The sequence below is a fragment of the Copadichromis virginalis genome, linkage group LG23 (assembly GCF_057382275.1).
Source record: "Copadichromis virginalis isolate Kocher_CV1m ecotype Utaka linkage group LG23, C_Virginalis_male_GT1.1, whole genome shotgun sequence".
Lineage (NCBI taxonomy): Eukaryota > Metazoa > Chordata > Actinopteri > Cichliformes > Cichlidae > Copadichromis > Copadichromis virginalis.
Window position 1 is genome coordinate 10,526,960 of NC_140639.1, and position 20,701 is coordinate 10,547,660.

The 20,701-nt window shown below is 44.4% G+C and overlaps 1 protein-coding gene across 10 annotated transcripts in view; it reads right to left on the bottom strand.

Moving 5' to 3' along the window:
- Window positions 1-905: 905 nt before the first annotated feature.
- The window catches only part of patj (PATJ crumbs cell polarity complex component), an 88,689-nt gene continuing 68,893 nt past the window's right edge, over window positions 906-20,701 (bottom strand). For all 10 annotated transcript variants that reach the window (XM_085448218.1, XM_085448215.1, XM_085448217.1 and 7 more), the window contains 17 exons: window positions 14,012-14,096; window positions 13,048-13,140; window positions 12,883-12,969; window positions 11,650-11,706; window positions 11,431-11,488; window positions 11,236-11,342; window positions 9,131-9,214; window positions 8,642-8,835; window positions 8,275-8,422; window positions 7,489-7,575; window positions 6,789-6,930; window positions 6,666-6,703; window positions 6,257-6,379; window positions 5,890-5,994; window positions 4,987-5,090; window positions 4,780-4,903; window positions 906-4,697 (listed from right to left, as the gene is read on the bottom strand). In XM_085448218.1, coding sequence (XP_085304344.1) covers window positions 4,551-4,697; window positions 4,780-4,903; window positions 4,987-5,090; window positions 5,890-5,994; window positions 6,257-6,379; window positions 6,666-6,703; window positions 6,789-6,930; window positions 7,489-7,575; window positions 8,275-8,422; window positions 8,642-8,835; window positions 9,131-9,214; window positions 11,236-11,342; window positions 11,431-11,488; window positions 11,650-11,706; window positions 12,883-12,969; window positions 13,048-13,140; window positions 14,012-14,096 — 1,783 coding nt within the window. In that variant the 3' untranslated portion in view covers window positions 906-4,550. The remainder of the gene's footprint in view (window positions 4,698-4,779; window positions 4,904-4,986; window positions 5,091-5,889; window positions 5,995-6,256; window positions 6,380-6,665; window positions 6,704-6,788; window positions 6,931-7,488; window positions 7,576-8,274; window positions 8,423-8,641; window positions 8,836-9,130; window positions 9,215-11,235; window positions 11,343-11,430; window positions 11,489-11,649; window positions 11,707-12,882; window positions 12,970-13,047; window positions 13,141-14,011; window positions 14,097-20,701) is intronic.

Consider the following 20,701-nt stretch of genomic DNA (forward strand, 5'->3'; position numbering starts at 1 on the left):
GAGATAAAATGAATTGTACTGAGTAGACTCAGTAACTCACTACTCCAGCGAGTAGTGCGGTGCTCTGAACGGATAATTGGAGGTGAGCTTCCCTCCCTCCAAGACATCTACAGGAAGCGGTGCCTGAGGAAAGCGGGGAGGATCATCAAGGACTCCAGTCACCCCAGCCATAAACTGTTCAGACTGCTTCCATCAGGAAGGAGGTTCTGTAGCATCCGGTCCCGTACCAGCAGACTGAGAGACAGCTTCTTCCACCAGGCCATCAGACTGCTGAACACGTCATAGACACCTCACCTTCACTACCGGAACTTTAACATTATGCACTCCATACTGTACAGTAATGCCACTGTTTTGCACATGTCTCAACTCTGTATATTTTATATATTTTATTTATTGTTTACTCTATTTAATTTGTAAAATATGTGTACACACACACACACACACACACGTAGAAAAATATTTAGTATACACGTCCAGAAATGCATATACTATTATATATTGTACATATATTTATTAGTTTCAGATGTAGCCATTCTTGTATTTTGCTTGTTTACATTATTGTATTTTGCACAACTCTGTTGCTTGTGAAGCTCGCACACAAGAATTTCACTCACATGTGCTGTACCAATGTACCTGCACATGTGATGTGACAATAAAAGTGATTTGATTTGAATGGCTAGTGAACAGCTAATGAAAAACAAGTATATTGTACATACTAGTACAAACCTCATTCGGTTTCAAACTTCTGGTTGTTCTCTGAGTCATTACCAATATTTCAGCTTCATGAAATAAATCTCGACTGCTGACCTGCCAGCAGTAAAAAACAAAAAACAACGCTTTCTTCTGATTGGCTACAGATCATTTTGAACTGAGAATCATACAGTAAAACAGTCCTTCAAAGTCAGTTTGGATCTATTATCTGTTATTTATTTGAAATCAAACAAATTTTCTCAACAACTTCTGAGAACATGATTAAGAAATGATGCAGAATAACAAGGAAGCGCTAGCAGACCAAAGCTGCAGGTTTCCACTCTGATTTCTGATATTCGGACATATTAGTGCTCATAACAACACAACAGCAACAAAAATACATTGTTAATTCTCAACAAGATCAAAAATAAATTAGATTTCATCTACTCTGGCATTTGCATATGAAGTACCAAAAAATTAAGACAATAATTATGACAAAGTAAAAGTTGAACATAAAGTATTTTGCATTTGATTGATATGTATAAAGTACAGGATGCTGCTGAGGCCGGTGCTCAGCTGCTGCTAAACACTTGAGTCAGACGAAGATGCGCAGCCACAAACAGCTACCTGCACAGTAGGAAACCATTCAAAGCAAAATGCTGACATTCAGTTGGATCGTCGTGTTCTCAGTCTAAAACAAACTGAGTTTCTTAGCACTTCAGGACAGCTGCTCATAAATACTGGGTATTTAATGAAAGGGATTAAACTGAGAGCTCTACTCATATTTGTTGAATGAGAAGATCTGGATTCTGGATGAGAATTAATATTAGAAGTTTACTGGTTGCAATTTGCAACTTGCAGATTTGCAACTTGCAGATAGCTGCAGTTATCTGCCACCAGCAGACCTGAATTTGAAGGCCTGTGGCAGCTCTGGGGAAAGCTCTTGTCCAGTTTCCACACTTTCTCAAGTTAGCTTCTGCTGTTTTACAGAGCTGGTAACACAGGACAGACTCCTCATGGAGAAGAAACCAGAAAAAAAGCTGCTCAGTGTGGACTTTTATGCACACCTGAGTGAAAACAGCCGATATTCTTTGCTTATACTCAGAGGTGAGAGGGTTCAGAACGCAAGGCCTAAAGACCGGTCAGGAACGCCACGGTAACCACCGGTTGCAGGAGGTTGCTTGTGGTCGCTAGTTGACACCTCCTCATGACTGCAGAGATCAGTAGCAGATTGCGGCTATGACTGACCGCAGCAAAGAAAAGAACATGACGGAGAACGCAAGGATTTCACTGAATGTCGGCCCGATGCTTTTATTCACGTCTCCTTCAACTACAATGTGGAAGACACTGTATCTGTTGCCAGGGGCGACAGGAGTCTCCATACCCACCAAGTCCTGAGAGTCTCCATGGAGACAGACATGTTTACATGTTCTATAAAGTGTTGCATGAACTCAGTGGAAGATAGCGGGAGTTTCACATCGGTATGCTTGTGTGTGCTCTGTTCAGCAGTTAGCGTACGTGGAAACAGAGGATATATGATGGTATCAAATGATGGCACCGTTTAACATGTTTGGCTAAACAACAGAAATACAGTGGAAGCACTCTAATAAATAAAAAGGAATCAAAAATAAATATACCTCTGTTATGAAGGGATATTTTAAATGAGCTTCACGCCCACTGTTTTCATTTTCCAGATTTTGAGTGAACAGTTTGCAGGTTTTTAGGACACAACATTTTCTATTAGATGGCGATGTTGGCAAGAAAAAGTTTCCTCATTTCTAGACAAACTTTGTGTTATTAGTCTCTTCCCATCTTCTACGATTTATGTGGAAACAAGTTTACAGATTTCAGCTCTTACAGGTTTATATTTTTTTCATAAGGAGGTTTTTGGCCACTTTTCTTGCTCAATACTTGACAAAATAACAAAACAGTAATTAAAACCCAACGATGACTGTAATTTTCAGATCTAAACACGAACCTTTTCCACAGCAGGAACCAGGGTCTAACTGCCAGGAGACACCCCCACCCCCTTAGAGTTTCCCATCTGTCTGTTGCACACCTTTAAGCTATAAAACTAAAAGTGAAGTTCTTTAAAGATCTTATTAATGAAGCTCAAATATTTGAACTGGCCAGTCACATAACTATGTGTTGTTTATGTTGCAGTCCAAACATAGCAACATGAGTTGCAGGTTGTCGTGGATGAAACCATCAAACAGGAAGTGGAATTATTTTCAGACTTGGTGTTTACAGTTAGTTATTTTAAAATATATGTCCAGCTACAGTTTGATTAGGTTTAGGGAAACATTGTGCTTTCTGGCTCGGCTTCCTTGCATGCTGATTGGTTAAAGTCTGAAAGGACCACTGGAGCCTGCTCTTGTAAATGTTTGCTCCAGATTGTGCATTGTTTGAGTTCCTGCGGTGAAAAGGTGCTTTTAGACCCAAATGAAAGTTCTTAAAAATGAAAAAAAAGGTTTGGAGTGGAAAATCACAGGTATAGAGCCAATATGAGGATGAAACTAAAGGCTAGCAGCTGTTTCTTTCATGTTTGGCTGGTTGTGATGGCAGAAAAAAAAAAAAAAAAAAAAAAAAGGGAAGCTGACAGTCAGCGGCGTTACGCTCCACATCGGTCTTCACTTTTACAATAACGGCTACTACACGGCTAACAGTGGACCACAGAAGAGATGCTAGGCTAACATCAGCCACATCTTTCCCTTTTTGTTCCTCTGGTTCCATTCGTGAAAGGTTTCCCATCAGTCCGTGTCTCAGTTAGTATCAGTTAGTGCAGGCTGATTTGGCCATGCCTCCGTCAGTACGGAGCGTTGTGTCGATCAAAGGATAAATAACAGCAGAGCTTCTCAACCTGGTTCTGGGTTATGACATCAGATTTTGTAGTTGGGTTGGGTCGGTTCCACGATTACAGGACAGAATTGATGCTACAGGATATCAGCTGACTCGTTTTTATCTCTACCTGAGAACAACGTGGTGCGAGATCAGTTTATTAGCAATCAATTAATTCCTTCTCGTTCTCATTCTCTCGAACTAGGCAGGCTGACCAGGTTCAGCTACCCTTGGGCAGACTCCACTTACACATCCTTGGTGATGGTCGTCCCGGTTCTGGAAAAATGCTTTAACTGCAAAATCAGTCAATCAGCACCCAGTGAGAAACAAATGAGCCACTCGTGTTGCTGCACAGTCGAGGACAGCTTGAGCTGGGTGGTGTCAGACCGACCTGCTCGTTATTGTAGTAAAGATGAAAGGGGGGGGCAGAACATTGATCTGGCGGTATTTTGGATCGAGCTGCTACGCTGCTCACAGCCATTATTCTGTGAGCAGGTTTGTGACCGCTGATTCTGCAGATGCAAAATAACTCACCAGCAGCGCTTCAAAGATGAGTTACTGCTCCCGAAGGCGCATCTGGAAGGACCACCAACTGCAGTCCAAGAGGGTGGACAAGAGCAAGGTAACTACACTTTATTATCTGTTTAGGAGCTCTTTGATTTGTGGTATTTTAGAAAGCGTGGGCATGCCTGTTTAAGGATTAAATATTACAGCGTGAAAACTACAGCGCGGGAAGTTTACTTTAGATCCAAACAGCGAGCACGAACACATCAGCTGAGACCCAATGTGGCGCCCTGACCTAGAGGTTGAGAAGCTCTGTTTAACATGTAAAGAAGGCCAAAACCCACCAACCCGTGCACAGGAAGTGTGCGCGCGCGCGTGTGTGTCTGACACCGTTTCTTTTGTCAATTTTTTGCGTGTTGGGGTTCAGAGTGACTATCAGAGTTGTTGTCCAGGAGTCAGAGTGTGTGCGTCGCAGCAGGAGCTCCGTGTGTGTGTGCAGGTGTGTGAGCAGACGTGTGTTATGACAGGACATCCAGCGTGACCGTTCCTCTCTGTTTTTTCAGGATGGCAACGGCCTGTTCGTGCGTCGCTCCCTGCAGACTCTCTCCGTTCACCGCCAGGATCTGATCGCCTCGTTTCAGACGCCCGTCCGCCGCTGCCGCGCCCTGAAATCAGCCGACACGCAGCACGTTTACATTCCCAGTGCCTCGCAGCACGTGACATCATCAGACAGAGACGGGTCCTGACCTTGCTGAAGACTGTCTTCACGTAGATCGGCAGGTCTCCGTGCGGACTGCCGAAGCCACCGACGATGCTGAAGCCGAGCCCCTCTGAACCTTTTTCTAGGCTGATGCTGCGAGGCCGTGGACCGCTGACGAGGAGGGGGAGGAGAGACTCTGGGTCAGATCAGTACTTCCTGTCATTACTCCTGAGTGTGTGTGTGTGTGTACTCACTCAGGCTCTGCTGTGTGTGTGTCAGTGTTGTCCGAGGGAATGGAGCTGCTGGTCAGACTTTCCACCTGTGAGACGATGGCGCTGATGTTGGTGTCCGCCACCACCTGAGAAGCGCACACACACAAACACGCACACACACACCCAAAGAGAAATCAGAATAGTTCATGTGTGCTCTGAATGTAAACACGTGACAGACCTCTCTCTTTACTGAACATTTTTATCCCCCGAGTGACGAACGTGACAGTAAAAGGGCGTTTTATGAACAAATCCCAAAGCAGCACAAACACTGGGGAACGCAGGCAGTATTTACTTCATGTCATTTGGGTGCACACACACTGATTAATGATGATGCTGTCGAGAAGCTAATCATGAGCTCCGGAGGCTCTGGTGTTGTAGAGAGACTTTCCCATCGAGTGATCCAGAACGTCTCACCCGGGCTTCCATGTTCTTCCTGTGATGCTCACAAATAAAACAAACTTCTGATAACACACGGAGAGTAAAATCTCTCTGTGTGTTATCAGCTCATTGCTGCGTCTTAGGTTTGTCGGGCAAAGATCAGGCAGTGGATGAACTTCCACCCTCTGGCTTCAGGGGGCATTAACAAGCTCACTGTGGGTCACAAGTGCTCACAAGTGTTTTTGAACCAAAAGGCGTTCCACAGTGGTTCTTCTTTTTATTGTTTTACTTTCTCCTCCAATCAGAGGAAGAATGCACAGTGTGTGTAGTCCAGACTCCAGTGCACCCCCCCCCCCCAACAGTTGCAGACATTACTTGGCCTGACCCTGTTGCCCGCCTCAGTTTTCCAGTAAATCTGCTGTAATAGTGGGTCACATGCTGGAGTATTGCTCACCACCTGCATTCTCACAGTCCTCCCCGTGTACAGGTGTGCCAGGCATGTTTTACCTGCAGGCTGATGTTTCCGTAGCTGTTCTTCAGCATGGCCACAACCTCGCTGTGAGACAGGCCGTCCACAGACTGCCCGTTAACACTGACGATCCTGTCTCCCACCTGAAAACACAGAGAGACACGTTTCCATCACTTCCTGGAGACGGCCTCATCTCTCCAGCCTCCTCCTACCCTTAAACCAAGCCTTTATACTTAGAACTGATCCAACTTTTGCTTTAGGGGGGCATCGTGGCCCTGTGACGAAGTCTGCTCCCCGCCTGCACACCCACACAGCTACAGTGAGACTAAAGTTTGGTTTCAGCCTGTTTTTTTCACATGGTTGGTGGGTGCAGCTTTCAGGTGGAAAAGGCGTGGTCTCAGTCACCTTGAGCTGGTGGGTTTTAGCAGCAACTCCGCTGGCCTGAATCATGGCGATGAAGATGGGGATGTCACCCAGAGGACTGCCCTTCCCTCCTGCTACACTCACCCCAAGGGAGTCGCCGAGACCCTGAGATACACGGGTGGAAGAATAAAAGGAGAGCAGAATGACATCTAGCTTTAACCATGAAATCACAGCTACGGGTCTTTCTTATCCAGGACTCACTGTTTTTGTTTTTTCTTGTGGTTTGATGGAAATAAAAATATAAAATAAAAGGTGGACGCAGACCTTCTCACTGTGCGGTGACAGTGACATCTGGTCTGCACTATTCATGTGAGTTTTTATTTTACAGCAATCCAGGGATCAGAGGTCAGGTGACCTACAGTGTGTTTGTATGTGCATGTGAGGTCATTACCCTGGTGATCTCCACTGTTCGGATGCCTTCGTCGAGCCCTGCACACACAGCAGAGAAAACGCGATCAGTGCTCTCTCTGTAATCAACACATTTGCATCACTCTGACCAATCACGTGTGTCTACCTGAGGTGGAGGAAGTGATTTCACCAGTGGGCTCGGCGTTGTTATTGAGGGGCAGGCTTGAAGTTGGGGGGTCAGATGGCTCAGGTGACTGTGTGAGGGACGGAGCTGGAACGCCTGAGCTGTTTGTGCTGGCGTGACTCATCTGAAACAGGAAGTGTCATATCAGCTCACGCTGCTCGCCATGTCAGAGAAAGAAAATCTAGTTCAGGTGCTCCCAGGTGAGGAGGCATGTCCATCATCGCTTTACAGTTTACACAGGAAGCAGGTTTATTTTGTTAAAGCTGAGATCAGGACAATCCTGGCGCTCTGTTCCAGAATGAACTCAGACCCGGGGTGGGTCATTGTGGGTGAGAGGAGCAGAAGGAAAAGCTGGTGAGCCATCCAAGCCTGCTGGTTTGAATCCCTGCTCAGGTGTCCTGACTAACATAAGTACAAACAAAAAAACAGAAAGGGCTAAACTCTGATTTAATGAACCCGTCTCTCTGTGCTCTTCTTCTCTCCTCTTTCCCTACTGACGGTCGCCCCTCCCCGAGCCTGGTTCTGCTGGAGGTTTCTTCCTGTTAAAAGGGAGTTTTTCCTTCCCACTACCACCAAGATCTTGCTCATGGCGATCTGATTGTTGGGATTTTGTATCTTTGGGCTTGTAGTATTGCTTATCTTACAGTGTTAGGGACCATCATAAATCTGAACTCTCTCACACCTGGCTCCCATGTGAGTTACGTCTGGATGTGATCCAGGAGGCAGCTTTGAGTCGGCCGAGCTCCAACAGGACAGGACCCCGAGCACACTGCAGGATGGACACACACACACAAACACACACACACGTTAAACCAGACCACCTCAGAGCTGCAGTAAAGACTTTTATGGTAAACTAGCGCTGAAGTTTGCATCAATTTGAGATCATCTCAAAAAAAGTGTGACGCTGACTTTGAGCGAAGTCGTGGAAAGCTTTAACAGCGGGAGGAATTTACTGTTGTGTTACAGGGCTGCAAATAAGTGAAACATCCACATCCATGCGGGGAAACAGGAAGTGAGGGATGCTAACGCATTCCTGCAGCTCTGTGTTAACTCTGAAATGATTTCAGCAGCAGAAGCACACAATAAAAAGTCTGCTTTCAGAGTTGGATTCAGGTAGCGTGGTAAAGACCGAGCAGCAGTGTTGGAAGAGAAAGTGCTGGAACATGTTCCCTGAATTCCTCGTGCACTCTTTGTGTCCTCGAAATTTTACTTTTTCTACGTGAAGAAACACGTTCATGCACCGCCTCTTTAGTGTTTGTGGAACAATCTGAATCCAGTAAACTGATTTTTTTTAGGTCTGTCAGTGAAACACAGAAATCTCTCACTTCTAGTGACCGACCAATGAAAATGATCTGTTAGTGCGTGAAATAAAAAGCTCCGCCTCAGCATGTGCTTCTGATTAAATGTAGTATCAGTACTTCTACAGATCAGTGTTACTGCAGTAAACGCTCACAGTACTGTTCAGCACCTTCAGGATGGCAGCCACAGCTTCCTGGGAAGCATGTCTCGCGTCATCACCATTCACTGACAGAATCTGATCTCCCTGCATCAGCCGGCCGTCCAGCTCAGCGGCGCCCCCTCTGACCACCTCTGAGATAAACACACCGCTGCCACTCCTGGGACGGACAGACAGACAGACAGACAGACAGACAGACGACATTTTCTCATCTGTAATCAAAAAAACGTTCCAAGACAAACTTTAAGCAGAAACAGATTTAACTCTGATGTTTTCCTGTCGTTATAATCAAAAATGAGACGTAATCCTCCTAAAATCAGATCTCATGACTTCCTTAATTTTCCTGACAGGTTTTTTTTTTTTTTTTTTTAATGCGGACCTCTTCCCGACGATGCTGAGCCCCAGCCCTCTGCCGCTCTTCTTCTGCAGCTCCACCTTAAAGACGTCCAGGTTCTCCTCATCTCTGTACTGAGCCTCGTCCCTCAGGACTGTCAGACGGACCTTAGCCGGTGTCTGACGCAGGGCGGCGATCGCCTCCTCGTGGGACGCCCCGCGGAGATCCACTTCATTCACCTACACACACACACACACACACACACACACAGACGGTGGATGTATGAGCTGTGTTTGAGCAGGGGGAGCTGAAGCAGGTTAGTTTCTGAGCAGACAACATTAGATTCAACTTTCAAATCTAAATATCTTTTTGATCCAACTGAGTTTTTGACGACTCTGCAGAAGGTCGGACCTCCTACTGTGAGCAGTAACTACATTCGCCAGCTAACGTTATGGCTCGTATACATCCTGTTAATGATGTAATGACAGGTAGATGGGCGCCTCCTCCCGTGGGTGGTGCTGTGTCTGTGAATACCTCCAGTATCTGGTCTCCGGCCCACAGACGCCCATCTCTGGCTGCAGCTCCTTCTTCGTACACCTCGTGGATCATGATGGCATCCTAGTGGAGAAACAAGAAGAGAGGGTGAGGCCTGGCTAGAGTCTGTTCATGAACTGAAGATGAAGAAGACTGATCTTCATCATCAGAGTGGAACGCTGTCCTGGCTTCATGTTAAACAGTAAGGATGGGTATCGTCACTGATTTCTAGAATTGATTTGATTCCAATTCACAAGGTCCTGATCCGATTCGATTCAATTTTGACTCCGACATTTAGAAATATTATAATCTCTCTCTCTCTCTCTTCAAATATTTTTACAGTGAAGCACAAGTAACGATTACAAAAATGCCCCATGGGCTCTCATTGCTTAATTTTTATATTTTTATCACCAAGAAAGGGGGAAAACAACAACAACAAAAAATGAAACAGACAACCAAGACGGTAGAAAAAGCCAAACAACAACAACAACAAAAAAAAAATCTCCCTCCCCACACCCTTCCCTGATCCCAGAGTGCTATCACTTTGTTATAACCTAGGGTAAAGCCCACATAGTAGTTTCTTGTTTGTCCATAGTTTCCAGATACTCAGTGAGTGACCTCCAGATTTGATCATAGTCCTCCAGTTTGTCATTTATAGAAATGTTATAATTCTGATCATTTATGACTGGTGGGTATTAACCCTAGAACACTATTGCTATAAATAAACTATAAATAAACGCAATCACTAATACCGGGTGATTTTTACGTGATATAATATGACCAACAAAACGTACTTGTCATCAAAATATATCAAAATATGACAACACATGACAAATCAGAGTGGTCTGCTTTTACTTTCAACTGTGCCATGTCTAACAAAATGAAAAAAAGTGTCATGGGGTGACCCTAAAATAATGCTCCAAAATGTAAATGTATTTGCTCGGGTGAAAATCACCCAGCGATAGTGTTCTAGGGTTAACCAAGCAAATAATTCAGAAAACAGAGATTTGAGATGGGAAACTGTTCTTGAAGTACACTGACAGAGAGAGAAAGAGCTGTGCAGGAAGTGTGATTTTATCGTGGTGGAAGCAAAATAGCAAAACTAAGAGGGAATTCATGTCGATGTTTATGTGAAGCGAAATGTGAAGCGTAGTTTGGATCTTCTTTTGCTGCTGGTTCAGTCAACTTTCATTGGAGAGTGACTAAACCTGCAGCTTCAGAATCTGTGAGCTGTCGGCTTTCAGCTCCACCTGTACGTACACGTCTGGGTACGTGCCATCGGGTGAGAAAGACGACATTTCACTGATTATGATGCATCGGGTCCGCACTTTGTGTTTACGTCTTTTTGTGGAATCCTGCTCTCATTTACTGCTTTAGCTGTTTGGTGGTTGTTGAAATAATTTTGTGAGGTTTAACCTTAGATTCTGGCATTTCTGGCAAAATACATTTATATTTAAAAATTGATTTGGGATTTAATGAATCGATATGACTTTATTCAAGCAGAAATCGATTTTAATCAGAAAATCGATTATCGAAAAAGGCTGAGCATTCTCAGCACCATCCTCGATGCTGAGGAGAGTGTGAGACTCTCACTCAAGTCTGTCTCACACCAAATACTAAACACAGATTCTACAGGTAAAGTGTGAACGTCAGGCTTTCTGTCACAGAACGGTGTGTCCAGCACTCTTTCCTGATTGCCTGTCAGTCAGCCGGTTATTTTCTGTAAAAACCTTATTTAAACGGAGAAACAATTTAGCTGCACACGGGAACATCTAGCGTGTTTGGTGCCAGTTTAGCTCAGTGGGATGAGCTGGCAACCACGTGCCATGGGCCCGGGTTGGAGTCTGACCCGTGGACCTTTGCTGTCTTCCCCTCCCTCTCTCTCCCTGCTTTCCTGTCTCTCTACACTGTTACTATCAAATAAAGGCAAAAACAATAATTAAAAATCTGACACTTTTTAAGGAGTTTCCAGCATTTGTGATCCTTAATAACTTTAAAAGGACGGACAGTAACAGCTGTTAGATCATCACTGATGCTCACAGCTGGTTACAAAAGCAGGTATAGCACTGGACTGTAAAGTTACACACGGTGTGTGTGTGTGTTACCAGCTGTGTGTCTCTTCCTCCCACTATACTGAGTCCCAGTCCAGATCGACCTTTGCAGATCTCGAGCAGTGTCTCCTGACCAGGAACCACAGCACAGCAGGTTGGGTCTGAGGAGGACGAGGATCAGTTTACTCTTAGAAACATGAAGTCTGCATGTCGATCTGATTTTTCACAGTTAAATGTCTGTGTTTGTACCTCTGTGCTGATCGGGGCTGATCAGAGGAGGAGAAGCTGCCATCCGTTTACTGTGTGACTGGACACACACACACACACACACACAGATCAGATGTATTGATAGAGGCTTTTGTGTGACTGATAAGAACAAACTGAGCGAAGTGAAATAAGTCCATAATAACAGCAACCACATGATCTCATCTTTAACTTAAAGGATATGGGCGCTTCCTGTGAGGTTACCTGCTGCTCCAGTGTAGCCTGCAGCTCATTTTCTGGAGACTCTGTAGCTTTCAGCCTCTGCAGAGGAAACAGAGCACAGCGGGTCAAGGAGACACATTCATGTCCTCATTCAGTCACATTTCTGGGACATCTGGAACAAAACCCCGAGGACAAAGTTTGTAATATGAAATATGTCGTCTTGATTCATTCTCAATCATCCAGGTAAGTAAATCTCCAAAGGTTGATTCTGTTCATCTGGACGTAGCGTTTTCAGTGGGAGAAACGTTTCGTCACTCATCCAAGTGACCTGTCCAGGATGTGTACATCCTCATCATTGAAAGAGTGTCCACTGGCCTGTAGGTGTGAATAGATTGCAGAGTCCTGGCCTGAAGAGGTGGCTCTTCTGTGTTGTGCCATCCGCTTTGCCAGAGTTTGTTTGGTTTCCCTGATGTCCTGGCAATCCTCCTGGCACTTAACTGCGTACACTATGTTACTCTGTTTGTTTCGGGGGACCGGATCCTTGGGGTGGAACAATTTTTGGCACATCAATGATGAGGATGTACACATCCTTGACAGGGAGGAACGCTGGTTTGAGCGCGCAGTCAAGGAGGCCATTTACGTGAAAAGGGAAAGACCATCTCTGAATCGAGGAGGGGGCCTAAGGGTACATCTTTCGCCATCGTACAATGCTGTGATTGCAGCCATTCCCCAACTCTCTGTGAATGGTACTCACGGCCATGGTTGTTGGTCAATGGTCATGAGAATTTGCATAATCATGATGAAGGAACTGACCTCCCAGCCTACTGTTCCTCCAGTGGGCTGGTTTCAGTTATTATGCAAATGTACTGTTTATAAGATTTGGGAAACCTGCAGTCAGCTGAGACTGAAGAAGTCTCCCACTGAAAACGTTACGTCCAGATGAACAGAATCAACTTTTGGAGATATGAAATATGTCCCAATAAAATCACTCTTCTGGCTGTTTTCACTTTCTTGGATTTTGGAGACCTGCAGATCTAAGGGTATGTTTTACACCTTATCTCATCCGTCACTCATAATTGTTGATGAGATTCATACACAGGAAAAGTTGACGATGGTCAGGAGTAAACAGAAGACAACAGTTCCAAAATTGGAAAAGTTCACATGAAGTCTGGTCTGTTTGATCAGAGAATGTCAGTATTAAGGTTCCCAAGGGTGAACATTACCATAATAATCTGAACAATTACACCCTGGGGGCGGAGTCTGATGGCTGTGTACCTTTCTGAAAGTGTTGGCCTCTCTCAGACTCTCGGGGACGCTGTTCCTGCTCCTGCTGTTCTGCTCGGCTTCGTCGCTTGGCTCGTCCTGTTAAGCAGACCTCAGATCAGCTCACACTTACAACTTGTTCCCACGTTTCCGTTTCCGTTTCAGCTTCACACTCACCGGCGCATCCGACAGCGGGTGGAGCGTCAAGCCGTCGGGGGGGCAGGGCCCGTCAGAGGGGGTGGATCCACTGAGCAGGGTGGGCGAGATACACTGACATACAAACACAAAGAATGAACTTCGGTGCTCGTCTCAAACAAGCAGACGCCACTTTCTTCTCTGTGGAGGTCAAAGCTGAACGTTGTTGTGTTCTGAGCGCGGTCACACAGCTGATGGACTTCCACATAAACAATCAATAACCGACTGTTTCGCGACCCTAAACTTTAAATATGAATAGTTTCTCTTCTTTGTGCAAACACTGAAGGCTCATCCGTCTGTGAAACACTAACATCTTCACAAAGGACAGGAAACATTACCTGAAAACTTTTACCTACACCTCCTGCAAATTCTCACAGGTGAACTTTTTCATCAAGACGACCAAATAAATCAGATCAAAACATTTTACACACAGCAGTCTGAACATTTTGAGGATTAAACCACGGTCATTAAAGAGAACTCCATCCTGCCATTACTCACACTTACATGGACGTTTGGCTAAATGATCTCATGGTGACCTTCACCTGCTTCCTCTGGTCTGTTTCAACTTTGACGACAAACCTTTTTATTCTTTTCACACTATCTGGCTGGCATCATATAGGTTTACACCACAAAATGTCAGCTGTATTGCGGCTTGATGATGACGTGAAGACGTCATGAAAGTGACCAAGCACTGACAAGGTAGCAGTGTATATATATTTTTCTCAAAAAGGCGACATTAACGAGTCTGTAATCACTCAGCCTGACACAGTGACATTACAACAGACAAAAATACTGTTTCATTCAACAAAAGGATTTTAAATGCAGCACCTGATATTTATACCAGGACAAGTGTCACTGCTCAAAACTGGAGAGCACATATCCAAAGGTATGGGGACAGAGAAGCTGTATCCCGTGTGTGTGTGTGTGTGTGTGTGTGTTCGTTTACCTCAGGGCTGGCTGGGCTGAGAGAGGGTGGTGGAGGGGGAGAGGGGAAGGGAGGGACGGCCATCTGGTTTATTGCATCGTCGTTTCTGCAGAGACACAGAGAATAACGAGTTTTTCACTTCAGTTTGAACAGACTGCTACACACACGCCCACACCTGTACTGTATTTGATCTCTCCTTTATCTGTGACACTCTGCCCTTTGTTCATGTGAAGCATTCATGTCTAATTACTGACTCTGTGGTAGAAGAATTTGTGGAATTGTTTTATAATATCGTGTAAATATAATCCCTTAGAGATAGGATAGGGTGAGAAGTTCAGCCATTCGGGAGGGGCTCAGAGTAAAGCTGCTGCTCCTCCACATCGAAAGGACCCAGTTGAGGTGGTTCAAACATCTGACGAGGACGCCTCCTGGGCAAGGTTTTCCGGCCATGTCCCACTGGGAGGAGGCCCCGGGGCAGACCCAGGGCATGCTGGAGAGATATCTCTCAGCTGGCCTGGGAACGCCTTGGTGTTCCCCCGGATAAACTGGAGGAGGTGGCTGGGGAGAGGAGGTCTGGGCTTCTCTGCTTGGGCTGCTGCCCCCACGACCCCGGCCCCGGATAAGCCGAAGAAATGGATGGATGGATGGATGGAGGGTTTTATAATAATCTACCTGAAACTGATGATGCATGTGGCATCCTTCAATTTGCAATGTCTAAAAATTCTAGATAAAGTGGATCCTCTCAAAATCAGAAAGGCAGCACTGTAAAATCCCCGCCCTGGATCACAGAAGCTATCCGCAGCTTTAGGCAAATCTGCCGTTAAACTGAGCGCCTGTGGAAAGCCACAAAACTTGAGGTTCATAAGCTCCACTTAAAAGAGCTATTATCCACCTTTAACAACATAGTGAAAGATGTGAGAGCCACTTATTTCTCTAAACTACTTGCAGTAAGAAAAAGAAATCCTAAGGTTCTTTCGATACAGTCAATAGCATCATTTCTCCTCCAACTCCATGTATACCAGTCTTCTCAGATATGGATTGCAATGCCTTTTTAAGATTTTTCCAAGATAAGATTAGTGGCCTAAGAGGAAATATAACTCCCTTAGATAGCCCCTTCAACTGTGATCTCCCACATCCCATAATTATGGAGTCTTTTCACTCAGTTTCTTTAAAAGATCCATCGGAAATACTAAGTCAAATGAAACCCTCAACGAGTCCAGCTGATGTCTTACCTACTTCTCTGTTTTTGACACCATTGGGCCCTCTGTGGTCACATTGATAAACTTTTCCCTGCTGTCCGGCTCTGTCCCCAGGTGTTTTAAACAGGGGGTTATTCAACCTCTGCTGAAAAAGCCTAACCTGGATCCAACACTTCAGACAAGCTACAGACGCATCTCAAAACTTCCTTTCATTTCTAAAATATTAGAAAAAGTCTCGATAACTTTCAGTCAGGTTTTTGAAAGTTACACTCCACAGAGAAAGCTCTCTTTAAAGTCACAAATGACCTTTTGATGGCCACAGACAGAGGTGTTTGCTCAGTCCTTGTTCTACTGGACCTTAGCTCAACCTTTGATCATCAGATCTTAATCCACCACTTAAATCACATGGTAGGGATATCTGGATCTGTCCTAAAATGCATCACATCATTTCTGGCAGTTAGATCACTTTTGGTTTCAGTAGGAAACCTTTGGTCAGATATAGCTGAATTTTCATGCGGGGTTCCACAAGGATTGGTTTTAAGCCCCTTGTTATTTTCATTATATATTCTGCCTTTAGGCCTTATCATTAGCAGTTTCAAAATGATTTCCTACCATCTGTATGCAGATGATATCCAATTGTATATCTCGTTTAAACCTTGGGAATTAGACAAATTATCCATCCTAATGGACTGTCTTAAGTAAATTAATGGTTGGATGGCAAACAATTTTCTGCAGCTGAACGCAGACAAGACTGAGTGTTTAGTTCTTGCTCCAGAGAGTATCAAGCCTAAAATCATACAACATGTCTGACAAAGGCATCTTTAAATCACATTCAAGCAGTGCAAAATGCCGCAACAAGGCTGTTAACCCACAGTCATGAATTCACTCATATCACTCCCTTGTTAAAGTCCTTGCACTGGCTTCTGGTTGGGTATAGATATCAGTTTAAAATCCTCACTCTAACTTTTATGTCTTTACGAGGAGAGGCCCCCACTTATATCATCGAGCTTCTTCACCCTTACTCTCCAAAACAGATCTATAGATCCACTGATAGTGGTCTTCTGACTATTCCACGGACCCGTTTGAAAACAAAGGATCACGCTTTCCAAACCCTAACACCAATACTCTGGAACAGTTTACACCCCCTCTACGCACCACCGACTCTGTGACTTCTTTTGAAAAACAGCTGAAAACACATCTTTAAGACAGGCATTTGGGTAACGTTCTTGTGTAATATGTTGTTTTGTCTGATATGTTTTTGTATTCCTTGTAAAGTACTTTGTAACACATTCCTGTCTTAAAAAGTGCTATACAAATACATTTTACTTACTTACATCATGCAGGATGATGTAGAGCTGTGATTGGCCTGAGGAATAACATGCAGTGTGTCACATGTGACGCGATATTACAGTGACATGATAATGGAAACAGCCTGAATCCATGTGCCTCCCCTCTGACTCAGCATTGAGCAACAAAGATGGATTTACTTGAGCAGGACCGACTGAATCTGCTCTGGAACTATGCAAAGCTTTGTGACTGTGCCATCAGATTCACCAGTCTCTCTGGCTTAAACTCATTATGTCTGTTGGTTTGGAATTTCCAGAGTGCGTCGTGGAGGTGCAGCAGAGCTGTAACAGCTTCAGAGTAGCTGCAGCTCACCTACAACTTGGACAGAGCAGTGCAGCTCTTTAAACTGCAGCAGCATGACGGTGATGCTTCACATAGCTGAGTGTCAGGGCTCAACAACAGGCTAAAGAAATCTGTGATCCCGGGAGAATCCACAGAGGAGGACAACCGGAAACAAAGCTCCACAGTCCGAGGTCCTCCTCAGCAGCTGCAGGTTTCATCTTTTTAATCTTTTTTAAGTAAAAAAGAAATAAAAACAGACAGATGCTTCAGTTTTACTGTGAAGGCGTCTCCTTGTGTGCTCTTTCGAGTCTCACACTGCAGCATCAGCAACGGTTTCCTCTACGTTGTCATCCATCTGTCACTTTGTGCTGCTGTAGTGAACACTCCTCACTGATGACTCACTCATGTTTCCTCAGCGTAGTCTGTGCAGCTCCTGGTTTCCTCACACCTCTGGGCAATCCCCACCTGGTTTCCCCCTCCAGGTGGGAGAGCCCAGTTTTGTTTTGTTTTGTTTTTTTATCCCTCCCCGGATCTTAGTTTGATCAATACATTTAGAAAAAAGGAAACACAGATTTACACAAAAATAGAAAAACACAAAACCGTGAGAACAAACTTCAGCTTCACAAACAGTAAGTTCAAACCTCATCACCCCTGCACTGCAGGGACAGCTAAGCCAGGACTTTCTCATAAAACACTGCCACCTAGTGGTGAAATCTTAAATATTGATTCATCCATTTTCTTCCACGGATCTGAAATTTGATACATTCGGATCACAGCTCTGCCACACCTGCAGAATTTGTGTGTTTATGCCTTACGCAGCAGGTATCCTCTGGCTGTCAGCATGACTGATTGTAAAATGATGTCTGATTGGATAGAAGTCAGGAAATGGGTCGCCTGCTCATTCGATCACTGAGGTCACTAAAAAGTTTGCAAAGGAGTTTCTTGTCTTGGTTGCTGGTTTCAGCTCTGATTGAATAGAACGTAGTGTTTGCTTTGGAACTGAAGGACCTGTTACAGTCAGAAAGGAGGCCAGAGAAAGCAAACGATCCAGGCTGTATTCATCTGACCCCAAAAAGGCAAAATTGTGATGATGGAAATGTTCAACTTCATGCCAGGACATCACAAACCTAAGATGATATTCAACCTTTATGTACAGTCTCGGCATACATCAACACACTGCAAAGTTCTCATGTCTCAGCTGACTCACGAATGAGAGGAACAGCAGGCTGGAACAAAGCAGAATTAAGTTTTAAACACTGACGTGTAAACAGAAAATGTAACGCTGTAATGGCAGACAGTGTGACACCATCTCTCCTCCTCCTCTTCCTCTCCTGATAGGGCCATAGCTGTAATCCAAACTTAGGCTCAGTCCACCGGGCCCGGCTGAAGCCGCATTTATTATATCTACAACTGCAGCAACAGCTTGGCGGGTAACAGAGCAGAAAACAGCAGCAACGCCCCCCAGAGAGCCGGCAGACACGAAGGAGGGCGTAGCGCCATGTGGAACAACTCCGCCGTCACTTCAAACCCTCAGAGGAGGTGTCTGAAGCTCGTTGGATTTGAGGCATCGCCATTAAATGGAGCCATCTGCATCACGGGAGCCGCTAAGGTCCTCGTCCTGTTCTTATGTTCATTCTCAGAGCTCATTACTGCAGCACTCAGTCCGAGGATGCTGAACACGGCGAGAGCGCCAACGTCCTGCAGCTCTGACACGATTTAATCAGAGCCGCAGGAGGAAGGAAGAAAAAGAGAGAGAGAGCGTGAGAGAGAGAGAGCGAGAGAGAGGACCATCATAAGAGTCAAAACAGAACACTGATATGATCAGGGAATCATGGGAGGAGTCCCTTCATCTCTTCCAAACACACCACCTCCTCCTCCTCTCCCTCCTCCGCCATACTGATTCATTCTAAAGACCACGTTTACCCTGAGAGGCGGACGTCATTCACGCTGCAGGAAGAATAAAAGTCCTGAATGCAGCACAGAGATACAAACTCAACTGCAGGAAACAGCTTCCTTCATTTATTCAGCCAAAGAAAAATATTCACAAGGAAACATTACATTTAGTATGATGATCATAAAAACATAAAAAAGTTGCTGCGTTTTAATATTTCAAATTCAAAAAACAAAGGACGTTAAGAAACAGGAGACATAACATCATGGCCAGAATATCTGCATAGTGTTCAGAGATGAGCAATAACGCGTTACAAGTAACACGGTTACTTTTTTCAAGTAACGAGTAAAGTAAGGGATTACTATTGCAAAAAAGTAATTAGATTACTGTTACTTTCCTGTAAGCACGCTGCGTTAATGCGTTACTAAACCATGATTTTGTTTGTGAGAGTGTCTCATGACACTGACGTAAGTACGTGCAACGTTCGTGGTAACAGACATGTGCAGATCAACAATGGATAATATGGATTGCGAATATGACTATACAGCGTTTAAAGCATGGAAGTACTGACCTTACCTTGAGTATAAATCCGTAAAAAGTGAAAAAAAACATCTGCATGTGCTGTACTCTCCGTGGGAAGAAAACTTATTTCTAGAGCGTAAAAAACCCTAAGCTTCTGAGCAAGTACCTCGCATGCTGCCACGGGAATGTGAAATTCACAGAGAAACCCCCCACTGACAAGACTGCTGCAGCAACGGGCAAACCGCCGCCTGCTCCACTTCTGCTAAACAGGTGAAAATAGATTTAAGAGTGACAGGACATTCATGAACTATCATGAGTACATGATAGTTCAGTGTAGACCCTTCTACTTGCTGAGAGAGCTCACACCGGTCACAATAATAGCAGTTTATGTTAGAGATGGCACGATACCACTTTTTTATGTCCGATACCGATACCGATATCATAAATTTGGATATCTGCCGATACCGATATGAATCCGATATAGTGTTTTTTAATCAACAAAACTGTTTTTTAAAATATCTTGCTGCATTTTGCAAGTCTGCAAGTTCATACTCAAGTTTAAAACAACAACTACACTAAAGCTATTCTGTTATACCTGTATACAAAAAAAATATTTCATAGTTCAGCAATACTGATCAATCTAATAAACTTAGACCTACACCATCCTCCCTATTCTGGTATTTTAAAGAGCTAGCAAAGCTCCACATGCTATCCAGACCGCCGACAGGTCCCGCATGCCACAGCCGCTCTATCACGTGATGCATATTGCTCCGACGTGCTAACGTTCTGAGGTGAGTTACGGCGTGTTGCAAGTTTTGTGAGGTGCTTTCGTGATATTTAATGGATCGGATTACATTTTTTATTTTTCTCCGATATCCGATCCAGTAATTTAGGTCAGTATCGGACCGATACCGATACGTAATATCGGATCGGTCCATCTCTAGTAAATACTTACTTACACTATTGTGTATTTCACACGGAGAGATGCCAAACTGCCTTTCATTGTTCTTGTAACAGTGACAATAAAGAGCTATTCTATTCTATTCTATTCCTTATTGGAGAAGTAATCAGTAATTAGTTACTAATTACTTTTTTGAAGTAACTTGACCAACACTGGTAGTGTTACAGATATCTGTGAGTCAGCGCAGACCAGCATTTGTTACAGCTTCAGTCAGGTTTATCTGTTATGCTGCATTCGTCTTACACCAGCAGAAGAGAAGACTAACACTGACACAAACACTAAGTTGGAAACATCATCAGACTTCCTCTCAACAGTTTTGTGAATAATTACAAAAATAAAACAATGCAATGCTGCTAAATCAGGTGAAACGTATCAGTCAGGTTTCTGACGTCAGACGTCTCTGATGTCAGAAATCAATGATTCGATCAGGTCTCGTTAAACCTGTGAAGTCTGCGGGTTTTGATTGACCATCAGTCACACGTTTCCATCACTGTCTCAGGCCAACACTA